General features: G+C 46.3%; 1 protein-coding gene across 1 annotated transcript in view; it reads left to right on the top strand.

Annotated features, from left to right (window-relative positions):
- The window catches only part of LOC126195538 (actin-interacting protein 1), a 177,767-nt gene that overhangs the window by 100,996 nt on the left and 63,829 nt on the right, over positions 1 to 12,942 (top strand). Inside the window, exon 10 of the mRNA XM_049934165.1 lies at positions 4,946 to 5,160. Within this exon, the coding sequence (XP_049790122.1) occupies positions 4,946 to 5,160 (215 nt within the window). The remainder of the gene's footprint in view (positions 1 to 4,945; positions 5,161 to 12,942) is intronic.

The raw sequence follows: 12,942 nt of genomic DNA, 5'->3' as shown, positions 1-12,942 counted from the left end.
TTACCATTCGCAGCCATGACACAGGGCGTAAGAACAGTAGCTGTAAAAAGATCGTAACTAACTTAAGCTAAACGGGAGTGACCCACCTTGTCAGTGACAACCCATTTCAAACCTGACAAGAGTTGCTGTTGTCATTGAATTCAGGTCTATCTCGACCATTCTTTGAGCATAATAGTGAAGGGAACTGCAAGCAAGGGATATTTTGAGCTGCTTGCCCGACAAAAAGCCATTTCTCAGTGGAACAAAAAGCTTGGTGGGTTAAACAACACAGAAATTGGACAGCAGCATACTGCAGGCATGTAATATGATTTGATGAGTCACAGTTCTGCTGCTTTTCAAATGATGAAAAGCACTGAATGCACTGATGGCCTAATAATATGTTTACCATGCTGTGTTTGTACAGTGCATTTTAGTCCCGAGGTGTTTGTGCGGTGTTTTGGAGGGTTTTCGTTCCACAACTTAAGCCCACTTATTCAGGTTACCATGGGCATAAACCAGAATATTTAGTTCAACGTTCTCGGTGACCATGTATTGCCCTTTCTTCTATAACTTAAAGATAAGTATGCTGTGGACACTTCTCTCTTCCAAGATGACAACAGCTATGTTTACAGGACTGCATGCATACATTCCTGGTTTGCTAAACACTTAGGACCTATCACACAAGGTCAGTTAAATTACCCAATTTTAATGTCATAGAAAGTGTCTAGGACTATTTGGAGCAGCGATTGAAATGTAACAGTCAACATCCTTGCAGTTTGTCCGCAGTTCATAGTCTAGTGGATAGCGTTGCTGCTGCTGGATCCAAGGGATCACGGGTTCGATTCTCAACTGGGTTGGGTATTTTCTCTGCCTGGGGACTGAGTGTTTGTGGTGTTTTCATCATCATTGTCATCATCTTCATCATCATTGTGACAGCGGCTAGATTGGACTACGTGAAAAAACTGGAGTGTAAAAAAAAAAAAATTAAAAAAAAATGGGACTTCGTACGGGCACTGATGACCACGCAGTTGAGTGCCCACAAACCAAACGTCATCATCAGCATCCTTTAGTTTGGTAGCTCTACAGGATTTAATCACCAATGGGTGACATGAGCAAGATGTGGCATACCTGAAATAACTTCTGGACTGTCTTCCTCACTGAAATTGGGTCTTTATGGCTAGATGTTCCTTTAGCATATGGATGTAATTAGAGTGTGACTGAAATGATAAGGAAATTTAAATATAGATTTTGTGCTCAATATGATGTGGCACCTATTTTCTCCAAACATGTATTACATCTGTTACTGTTACAGAACCAAAGATGCATTTATATGAATCATTCAGATTCTAAGTTTGAACATATTCAGTTGATAGTCTTTGAAAAATATACCATATTCGTCCTGCATGAAGTGTTGGTAAGGGGTTTGAAATGCCAGTGCAATTTGATAATTCTTTGTTTTGAAGGTGTAAACAAAACTAGTAAACTCAATCAGTAGTTCTTGTGCAGAATTTCTGCTGTTTCACCTTTCCCTGTGGATATACTGGGAAATCCTTGTATGGAAAATCTACACGTAGTAACTTTCCTCATACAGTATCCCCTTGGGATACACTATTAACGCAACTCAGATGTGTACTGTGGGCTGCCACCTCTCTGGGCCACTGGCAACACCACCACAAGAGATGCACAATAAACTGTATGATAATGACATCAGCACACCATGTTTGTTGTCAACTATATCTCCTGCAGAAATATGGTAACATGTAGAACCAGCTTTACTGAGAGAGGAGCCACAATCAGTGCTTTGTGGGCACCAATTTTTCTGCAGATCACATGCCCACCTGTCATCATGGAAGTATTCTTCCGCTGGGCAGTTATAAAGGACACTGCCCAGCCAACCAGAGCCAGTTGGTATTGGGAGACACTCCAGTCACTGCTGATCCTCCATGGTACCTCAATTAGAGCTCCCACAGTGTCTTGAGTCTTCGCTTTTTGTCTAATCATAATTATCCATGCTGGACTCGATGTCTGCTGTACCCGTGACCTGTCGGTGTACAACTCCCCATTGCTCCTGGATCATGCTGGCTGCACCCATGGCCTGTCCAACAAAGCCCATCTGCCCACATGTCTACAGCATATATGCTACCTCCAACTGGCCACGAGCTTCTGCCTTACCAGGCCATCTCTCCTAGAACATCCTCTACCAATATGGCTGCATCAATGTTGCCCTTGTCGGCGCACTCCTAGTGCTACATCAGTGAATGTCGGTGAACTGGGACCAAGTAGTGTTGATTAATGTCCAAATGACTGTATTGTTGTATTCTATTATTGAGAGTAAATAAGTTTCATTTATTCCTGCTACTTGGGACATGTTAATTGGCGTGGCTCTTGGTCACAATGCAATACCGTGTTTTCTACTGAAAGATGTTGTGAAAAAGTAGCAATACTTGTCATTTTGAAAAGGAAGTACATTGTAGCTCATAGAAAAGGGACAATTGTGGCCTGTTTTCCATACACACCCAATGTTTGCTTAAAATATTTAACCTTAGGCTTAAATTTATGTGAACAGTGTTCACCAGAAATGTTGTAACTCACAACCGATGCCCCAGGTCTAAATGTACATCTATATTCTTTGAAACACTACAAAATGTGTGCCAGAGGATACTTTTTATTGTATCATAAACTGAACTTTTCTCCCATGTGATTGTATAGTAATGTAAACAAATAAAAACAAACTTTACCTTTCCGTTGATGGCCTTGCTGCAATTGACATGGGTATGTAATGAAAGGAATCACATTAGTGGGAATAACTGAAGTGTGTCTTGTTTTTTCAAGTCTGATTACAAGAAAAGTGTTCACTTTTTACTATCATTTAAAAAATATAGTACACAAGTAACTGATAAACATTATTATTTTCAATTTAATTATTCGTACTGCAGTACCAATTTTAATACACATTCATCAGTACTAGTATGTGCACTGTTTTTGTGGGGGAATAATTTGATGAGAAAATCGCTTTTGTAATTTATATTTTTTAATAAAGCCTCTCTTTCATCCCATGGAAACTTATGACATTGCTCAAATATGATCTGCAGCACGGACGGCTTCTCTGTCTAAGCCTGACACATCTGTTGGATAATTTATAACTTTAAAATTTTTTATTCACGTTTCACTTGCCTGTGATGGACACGACAGCTTATTAGTTTTGACTCTTATGATTCATTATCAGAACTAAAAATCCAGAAAACAATAAAATGCAAAATTATTTCTAAATCTAAAAAGTTATAAAAGTATACTCAATATATTGTTACGAAAAACAACACATCAAATAGTTGGCTATCGTCCATCATTATGTTGTCAACTGCTGTTCCTGCTCTTGCATCCTAAAATGGAGCAATTGTTAGTAGAGGGTGCATAAGCATGCCTGGTCGCATGAGCAAGCAGTAAAATTTAAAAAATATGATGATATCATTATTTTTTATTTTTTGGTTTATTGACTGAGTAGTGTGTTGAAAAATCTTCAATTTAGTGCCATTGCAAAGAATTTGTCATAAAGAACTCGTTACTCAAGCGAAATATGATGTAGATTAGAGATGTTCTATTAGGAACAAAGTGTCTAATCCCAGTATTGGTAATTTCTATAATTTGATTCATTCCTACTTGAACTCTTTTAATATTTTTGTCTGATGTTTCTGTGCAATGATATGATTCATTTTCAATTTAGAATACAAATTTCTATAAAAAAAAAAAACAAAAACAAAAAAACAAAAAGCCAACAGATTCAGGAAATTGGTACCAAAACAATATTTGAGTTTTTGTAGCGTGACACAGGAGATCACAGTCGACCACCTGATATCTGTGAAGTTATAAAGAACCGTACTTTGCTATGGACACAAACAAAGAAAATACAAATACAAAAAAATGTGCACCTTTATTTCGGTGGTAAAAAAATGGTGCCCCCTTATTTTGGTGGTGATTCAAATTCATCCTGGAATGGCAGTGTTTTCAGGTGGTAAAACAGCTTCTAGCATCCAGAAGGATAGCCTGAGGGCCACAGAAAGATATTTCTTGAGATGGTGCTTCACTCAAGAACAGTAGCACTTTGATACACACTTAACTTGCACACCCACAAATCGTATAATAAAACCACTAATATTGGTGTGACAGATGGCAATTATTTCAGGTTGCTGATACACAAACAAATAAAAACTCTCCATTAATTGAATTGCTGATTATCTCGTTGTACTTAAAACTGCTACCTGCTTTTGAAAAATGAAAGAGAAGTGGAATATTGTGGTTTGGGTCATCAGAAAGAATGGCTGTCTACCTGGGGTGGGATAATTAATCCACCACATCAACCTCCTGGTGTCTTCTGTGAAATGAGAATGTATTCAGCTTAGGAGACTGAAACCTGCTCACATTAGTTAATCAAGGAATTTATCAGGCAGAGGTAATCTCCCCCCCCCCACCCGCCCCTTTTTTTTTTTTCCTGGATTTTGCAGTTTTGAAGACTCAGGGGATCTCCTCCCTCTTAACTGAGTCGAAATTTCACACAACTCCCTTTTGTACATAGTCTGTTGCAACTGCAACCTTTTCAATTAGTGATGTTATTTTAAATTAGTGATATTTTCAATTAGTGATGTTATTTTCAATTATGTTCTGTAATTCTGTGTGAAAACTGTAATAAATTATTGCCATTTGTGACAAGTAAAAATTGTGTAAAAGACAAATACTTCATTCTGCACATGAAAGTATGGAAATTGGTGTGCTATCAGTAGTGCTGTTTAGCACACCTGAAGTACCAACTGGAAATTGTGACTTGTAACTTGTTTTCCTGTGTACCTTCCAGACTCCACAATTTTAATTAGTCATAAATGTTCACAGAAACAACAATTTAGCTAATAAATAAATTGGCTAGTAAATAAATTGTTATAAATTCTGTTTTAACATTATTTTAAAATTGTTTCAGGAGAGAATGACAGAATTGAAGGAAAGGGACATGGAAATCAAATTAATGGCATGAAAGCAGTGGATAATTTTCTTTACACCTGTGGAATTGATGACAGTATCAAGCAGGTTGATATTGCAACTAAAACATATCTTCCAACTGATGTGAAACTTGGTTCCCAGCCACGTGGTATGGATATCAAAGGAGAGACAATTGTAGCAGGCACAGTGAAAGAGGTGTGCATATAAGAACTATTGCTTTGTATATCAGTACTGGAAATATTTGCATTATTGTAAGCCATACACCTACTAATGTGGTTGTTGTATGTTTCAGACTGACATTTCACATACAGTATGGGAAAAAAAAGTTGCACCCCCCACCTCCACGCTCGATTGTGCGCGCGCGCGCCCACACACACACACACACACACACACACACACACACACACAAAGCGTATGGCTTTATCGTGTAAGAAACATTGCTGGTAAACTCCTTAAAATGTTTTATTGTTATCACAGCTTAATTTTCCTACATTCAAGGCTAATGTGTTGTGGAATGGCTGTACATTTTCAGACATTGTCCTTTATTTTTGTGATAATGATAGTGGCCACCAATTTAATCTCTTTCACCAGTACAACTTCCAAAACTTGGGCCGCTTGTTATGTTTCTATATCATCTTTTACTTTCCTCATCATTCCTAAGTGTGTACCCATAAAAATAGATATGTCCTTGCATAATCTCTTTCTTCATGTTTGTCGTAGCATTCTCTGTCTTGGCTATTTACCTAGTAGTTAGTTTATGTGCGGAGAATATTCCATCTTTCGTATTTTGGACACTCTGCCATCCATGCAGCACTCCTCGGTAGTTTCTAGCAGATTTACCAAAGAGTACACAAGAATTTTAACATTACATGAAGAAGCTACATCATATGTGTCGCTAATTCATTGGAAGACATGTCAAGGGGAAGGGATAGGGATAGTAGTGTACAGGTGGACAGAGAGAGAGAGAGAGATATGAACACTGTCTGGTGGAGTGTGCAGGGACTAGACTGCCAACAGGTATAGCACCAGGAGGTTGTGGGGCAGGGAGGTAGGGGAAAAAGGAGAGGAGCGGGGAAAGGCAAGTGGGTTTGTTGGCTGAGAGCTGTAAATAAATAGGGTGGGAGATGAAAATGGTGAGCAGATTATAGGGGAGATGGGGTGAAAACTGTTGGTGGAGGGTGTGGGGAGAGTATGTTATTGAAGGTTGGGGCCAAAATAACTACAGGAGCAGAGAATGTGTTGTAGGGATAACTTCAGTTGGTGCAGTTCATAAAAGAAAGTAGTGGAGGGAAGGTTGCTGATGGCACAGGCAGTGAAGCTGCCATTGATCTCAAGTGTGTGACATTCATCTGCATGGTGTGCACAGTTTGCCAGTGGCGGTGGCCGTTCATCCTGGTGGACGGCTGATTGGTTGTCATACCAATATAAAAACTGTTGGACAATTTCACCAGAGCTGGTAAATGACATGGCTACTTTCAGAGGTGACATGTCCCTAGTGGGGTAGGATAAACCTGTTTTTAGATGAACAGGAAGTGCTGGTTGAGTGGTCTGGGCGGATTTTGCAACTGGGTCTTCCACAGGGATATGATCCTTGTGGCAAGGGGTTGAGATTCTGAATGGCGTAGGGAGCAACTAGGATGTTGTGGAGGCTGGGTGAGCAACGGAACACCACTTTAGGAGGGGTAGGAAGTATCTCGGGTGGGGTCCCCCTCATTTCAGGGCACGATGATGGGAGTCAAGGCCTGGAAAAGGATGTGGTTCAGTTGTTCTTGTCCAGGGCTGTGCTGGGTGCTAAAGGGAATGCTCCTTTGTGTGGCTAGTTCTTGCGGTTGGTGGCAGAATTGAGGGTGTGAGGGGAAATGACATGGGAAATCTGTTTGCAGTCTATGTCTAGGATATAGGGTCTGTCTTTGAAGGCCTTGGTGAGACCCTCAGCACACTGAGCAGCGGATTTTTTGTCACAGCAGATATGCTGGCCCTGGGTAGTCAGACTATGTGAAAGGGATATTTTTGTGTGAAAGAGATGACAGCTGACATAATGCAGGTAATGTTAGTGGTTGGTGGGCTTAATGTGGACAGAGGTGTGTGGAGTCATCAGGGGGGAAATGGTTAACATCTAGGAAGGTGGCATACTGGGTTGATGAGGGCCATGTGAAGCGGAGGAGAGAGAAGTTTTTGAGGTTGTGAAGGAACGAAGATAGGGTGTCTTGGCCCTGAGTCCAGACCATGGTGATATCATCAATGAACCTGGACCAGAATGGGGGGTTTGGTGTTTTGGGAGGCTAGGAATGTCTCCTCTACATGGCCCATAAAAAGGTTGACATAGGAGGGTGCCATGCAGGTAGGTGCCCATAGCTGTGCTGCAGATTTGTTTATATACCTTCCCTTCAAAGGAAAAATAGTTGTGGGTTAGCATAAAGTTAGTAAGGTGTATGAGGAATGAGGTAGTGGGTTTGGAGTCTGAAGAATATCGGGAAAGGTAGTGTTTAATAGGAGCAAGACTATGGGCATGAGGGGTGTTGGTGGATAGGAAGGTGGCGTCAACAATGACGAGTAGGGATCCAGGAGGTAAAGGGATGGGGGATGGTGGAGATTCGATGAAGGAAGTGATAGGTATCTTTGACGTGGAAGGCTAGATTACGGGCAGTTAGTGAGAGGTGTTGGTAAGTGAGCCCCAAAATTCTTTCAGTGGGGCACAATAACCAGCCATAACAGGATGTCCAGGATTGTTGGGCTTGTGGATTTTGGGGAGCATGTAGAAGGTGGGTGTGTAGGGTGTCATAGGGGTGAGGAGGAAAATAGATTCAGAGGAGATGTTTTGGGATGGGCCTAAGGGTTTAAGCAGGGCTTAGAGTCTGTGTTGGACTTCCAGGTCCTTCTACCAGGTAGTCACTGAGATTCCGAACAATAGTGGTGGATCTGTTGTCTGAGGTAGGATGAGTAGGTCAGGATTAATTTTGAGGTTGGGTATGGCTGTTCTTTCTTCTACTGAAAGGTTTGTGTTCTGAGAAAGGGACCTGGGAAAGGATGGTTAGGCTAAGTTGAAGGTAAGGAATTCCTGGAAGGTGACCAGTGGGTTGTTAGGAGGAGGATCATGGTCGGATGGTGGTATGAACTGGAAGAGGCAGGGTTCAGTGTTAGAATTAGGGTGATTTTGGTTGGAGGGATTTGCAGCAAAGAAGTGCTTCCATTGCAGGGATCAAGAGAAGGAAAGTAGGTCTTTGACGGTTCGGGTGTAGGGCTAAAGGTGAGGCCTTTAGATAGGACTGAAACTTTTGTGGAACTAAGGGTTTTAGTGGAAAGGTAAACAACAGTCTTACAGGAATCTTTTGTCTCTGGATTTCAATTTGGTGAAGGGTTGATTGGGAGTTTTGTGGGATGTGGCAAGTTGAAAAAGGTAGGCAGGGTTTCGCTGCTTTGAGGGGTAGACATGGAGGAACACTGTGGGTAAAATAGGAGTTGGATAGTGGTGCCCCTAAGTGGCAGTAGGGTGTCAGCAGGATGCATAACTTATGAAAGTGGTGTCTGGAATCCTCCTTCGGGTGCTGGAGAAGAAGGGATTTAATTTTGGAGACGTGATGTATGGAGTAGGGATTGCAGTATCTTGCAGAGGAAGCAGAGGTGGTTCTGGGATACCTGTGCCATGGAGATGTGTTTTTGCAGTACCAGATTTGTGAGAGCCAGGGATTGGCAGAATCTGAAAGGTCTAGGTCACAGGTCATAGTGAAAGGAGGGATGGGATCCAGAGAAAGGTATCATTACAGTTAGGCCATTTGGGTGGATTCTTAGGTTTAGGCAGCATTTGAGAAACAGAATGTGAGACAGGGTTTTAGCCAGGAAAAGAGATATTTTCTGAACTGGTGCAGAAAGGTGGAGCACAGAACCATTGTGGCATGAAAAGTGTAAAGGAATGGGAACGATACAAAAATCGGCAATATAGCTGTTGATGGTTGTGAGAGGAGATGAATAAGCAAAAAGACGCATAAAGATAAATAACAATACTTAAAGATATGCAGGAAACACGCAGTTAAGCAAAAAGACACAGATAGTAAAAATACATGGAACCACAAGAAACCACTTAAAGATGAACACAAATACGTTAAAATTGTACAGAAATGTGGGTGAAAAGGAGGAGTGACATATGGGAGTGTGTCTGTGTTGCGATAAGCAACGAGAGAGGGGGTTAGGTCAAGAATCAAAAGTTTGTGGCACAGGCAGGTGTGGAAAACAAAAGGCTGAAGAACATCAGGATGAAGGATGAATTAGGATCAATACAAATAAATGTAATGTAATTGTAACTATCAGAGGAAGTAATCTGGGGCATTTGATAACACACGAATAAACTACGTGGTCACGAAGCCTGTGTTGCGCGTGGATGGTTGTTGATGCAGTGAAGTTCAGAAGCAGATTCAGTTTGGAAGGTTGTGAATACAGGAAAGAAGAGAGAGAATAGACACAGAAGAGTAATCCTGTAGAGAATAATAACAAAAGGAAAACTTCAGAGTTGTAGCATGGAAGAAAGCTATTTGGGAAAAATTAAACAATGGAAACTCCATGTAGGAATATCATCAATGTAGAAAAAGGCGGACTACTACTTTCCATGAAAAAAGACACGTCAAGTTGCAAACAGGCACAATTAAGACACTCTCATATAGCTGTCAACTACAGCATTTGTCGGTAACACTCATACACAAGCACCATTTCCAAACCCCCCCCCCTCCCCCACACACACACACGACTACCAACTCCAGCATTTCAGGCTGTAATACAGCAGCATGTGGGATGAAAGCAGAAATCTGGGGGGGGGGGAGTGAGGAAGGGATAGTAGTGTACGGGTGGGGAGAGAGAGAGAGAGAGAGAGAGAGACTCGAATGTTACCTGGTGGATTGTGCAGGGACTGCTAGCAAGTGCAGCATCAGGTGGTTGTGGAGCTGGGAGGTGGGGAAAAAAGGAGAGGAATGGGAAGAGATGGATGGATGCGTTGACTCGGTTGCAAATAAACTGAATGAGAGATGACAATGGGGAATATATGGTAGGACAAAGGGCTGGAAATTGTTGGGAGCAGGGTGTGGTGATCGTATGTTACCGTAGGTTCAGGTCAGGATAATTATGGGAGAAGAGGCTGTGTTGTAAGGTTAACTCCCATCTGAACAATTCAGAATAGGTGGTGCTGGAGGAAAGGATCCAGATGGCATGGGCAGTGAAGCAGCCATTGAAATCAAATACCCCTTACCCCCTCCCCCCTGACCCCCGACCCCCTTAACTCCTCCCCCCTTAACTCCTCCCCCCTTAACTCCTCCCCCCGTAACTCCTCCCCCCTTAACTCCTCCCCCCTTAACTCCTCCCCCTTAACTCCTCCCCCTTAACTCCTCCCCCCTTAACTCCTCCCCCCTTAACTCCTCCCCCCTTAACTCCTCCCCCCTTAACTCCTCCCCCCTTAACTCCTCCCCCCTTAACTCCTCCCCCCTTAACTCCTCCCCCCTTAACTCCTCCCCCCTTAACTCCTCCCCCCTTAACTCCTCCCCCCTTAACTCCTCCCCCCTTAACTCCTCCCCCCTTAACTCCTCCCCCCTTAACTCCTCCCCCCTTAACTCCTCCCCCCTTAACTCCTCCCCCCTTAACTCCTCCCCCCTTAACTCCTCCCCCCTTAACTCCTCCCCCCTTAACTCCTCCCCCCTTAACTCCTCCCCCCTTAACTCCTCCCCCCTTAACTGACTCCTCCCCCCTTAACTGACTCCTCCCCCCTTAACTGACTCCTCCCCCCTAACTGACTCCTCCCCCCTAACTGACTCCTCCCCCCCTAACTGACTCCTCCCCCCTAACTGACTCCTCCCCCCTAACTGACTCCTCCCCCCCTAACTGACTCCTCCCCCCCTAACTGACTCCTCCCCCCCTAACTGACTCCTCCCCCCCTAACTGACCCCTCCCCCCCTAACTGACCCCTCCCCCCCCTAACTGACCCCTCCCCCCTAACTGACCCCTCCCCCCCAACTGACCCATCCCCCCCTAACTGACTCCTCCCCCCCTAACTGACTCCTCCCCCCCTAACTGACTCCTCCCCCCCTAACTGACTCCTCCCCCCCTAACTGACTCCTCCCCCCCTAACTGACTCCTCCCCCCCTAACTGACTCCTCCCCCCCTAACTGACTCCTCCCCCCCTAACTGACTCCTCCCCCCCTAACTGACTCCTCCCCCCCTAACTGACTCCTTCCCCCCTAACTGACTCCTACCCCCTAACTGACTCCTCCCCCCCTAACTGACTCCTCCCCCCCTAACTGACTCCTCCCCCCCTAACTGACTCCTCCCCCCCTGACTGAATCTTCCCCCCCCTGACTGACTCCTCCCCCCCTGACTGACTCCTCCCCCCTGACTGACTCCTCCCCCCCTGACTGACTCCTCCCCCCCTGACTGACTCCTCCCCCCCTGACTGACTCCTCCCCCCCCTGACTGACTCCTCCCCCCCTAACTGACTCCTCCCCACCCTAACTGACTCCTCCCCCCCATTAACTGACTCCTCCCCCCCCATTAACTGACTCCTCCCCCCCATTAACTGACTCCTCCCCCCCATTAACTGACTCCTCCCCCCCATTAACTGACTCCTCCCCCCCATTAACTGACTCCTCCCCCCCATTAACTGACCCCTCCCCCCATTAACCGACTCCTCCCCCCCATTAACCGACTCCTCCCCCCCATTAACCGACTCCTCCCCCCCATTAACCGACTCCTCCCCCCCCATTAACCGACTCCTCCCCCCCCATTAACCGATTCCTCCCCCCCCATTAACCGACTCCTCCCCCCCCCATTAACCGACTCCTCCCCCCCATTAACCGACTCCTCCCCCCCATTAACCGACTCCTCCCCCCCATTAACCGACTCCTCCCCCCCCATTAACCGACTCCTCCCCCCCCCATTAACCGACTCCCCCCCCCCCATTAACCGACTCCTCCCCCCCCATTAACCGACTCCTCCCCCCCCATTAACCGACTCCTCCCCCCCCATTAACCGACTCCTCCCCCCATTAACCGACTCCTCCCCCCATTAACCGACTCCTCCCCCCCATTAACCGACTCCTCCCCCCCATTAACCGACTCCTCCCCCCCATTAACCGACTCCTCCCCCCCATTAACCGACTCCTCCCCCCCATTAACCGACTCCTCCCCCCCATTAACCGACTCCTACCCCCCATTAACCGACTCCTCCCCCCCATTAACCGACTCCTCCCCCCCATTAACCGACTCCTCCCCCCATTAACTGACTCCTCCCCCCCATTAACTGACTCCTCCCCCCCATTAACTGACTCCTCCCCCCCATTAACTGACTCCTCCCCCCCATTAACTGACTCCTCCCCCCCATTAACTGACTCCTCCCCCCCATTAACTGACTCCTCCCCCCCATTAACTGACTCCTCCCCCCATTAACTGACTCCTCCCCCCCATTAACTGACTCCTCCCCCCGGAACACTCCCCCCCCCCGGAACACTCCCCCCCCCGGAACACTCACACCCCACCCCCCCGGAACACTCACACACCCCCACCCCCGGAACACTCACCTCCCCCCCCAACACACTCACCCCCCCCCCCCCGCAACACTCACCCCCCCGGGACACTCAGCCCCCCCCCGGGACACTCAGCCCCCCCCCCCCCCCCCGGGACACTCAGCCCCCCCCCCCGGGACACTCAGCCCCCCCCAGAACACTCAGCCCCGCCCCCCCCCCCCCCCGGGACACTCAGCCCCCCCCCCCCGGACACTCAGCCCCCCCCCCCCCGGAACACTCACCCCCCCTGAACACTCACCCCCCCCGGAACACTCACCCCCCCCCCCCCCCCCGGAACACTCACGCCCCCCCCGGAACACTCACCCCCCCTCCACGCCCCTGAGCCCCTCCACGCCCCTGAGCCCCTCCACGCCCCTTAGCCCCTCCACGCCCCTTAGCCCCTCCACGCCCCCCCTTTAGCCCCTTTTTCTCCAATCAACAAG

Source organism: Schistocerca nitens, chromosome 1 (assembly GCF_023898315.1).
Source record: "Schistocerca nitens isolate TAMUIC-IGC-003100 chromosome 1, iqSchNite1.1, whole genome shotgun sequence".
NCBI lineage: Eukaryota > Metazoa > Arthropoda > Insecta > Orthoptera > Acrididae > Schistocerca > Schistocerca nitens.
The sequence above is the reverse complement of the archived record's forward strand: the minus strand, read 5'-3'. Positions and strand labels throughout refer to the sequence as shown.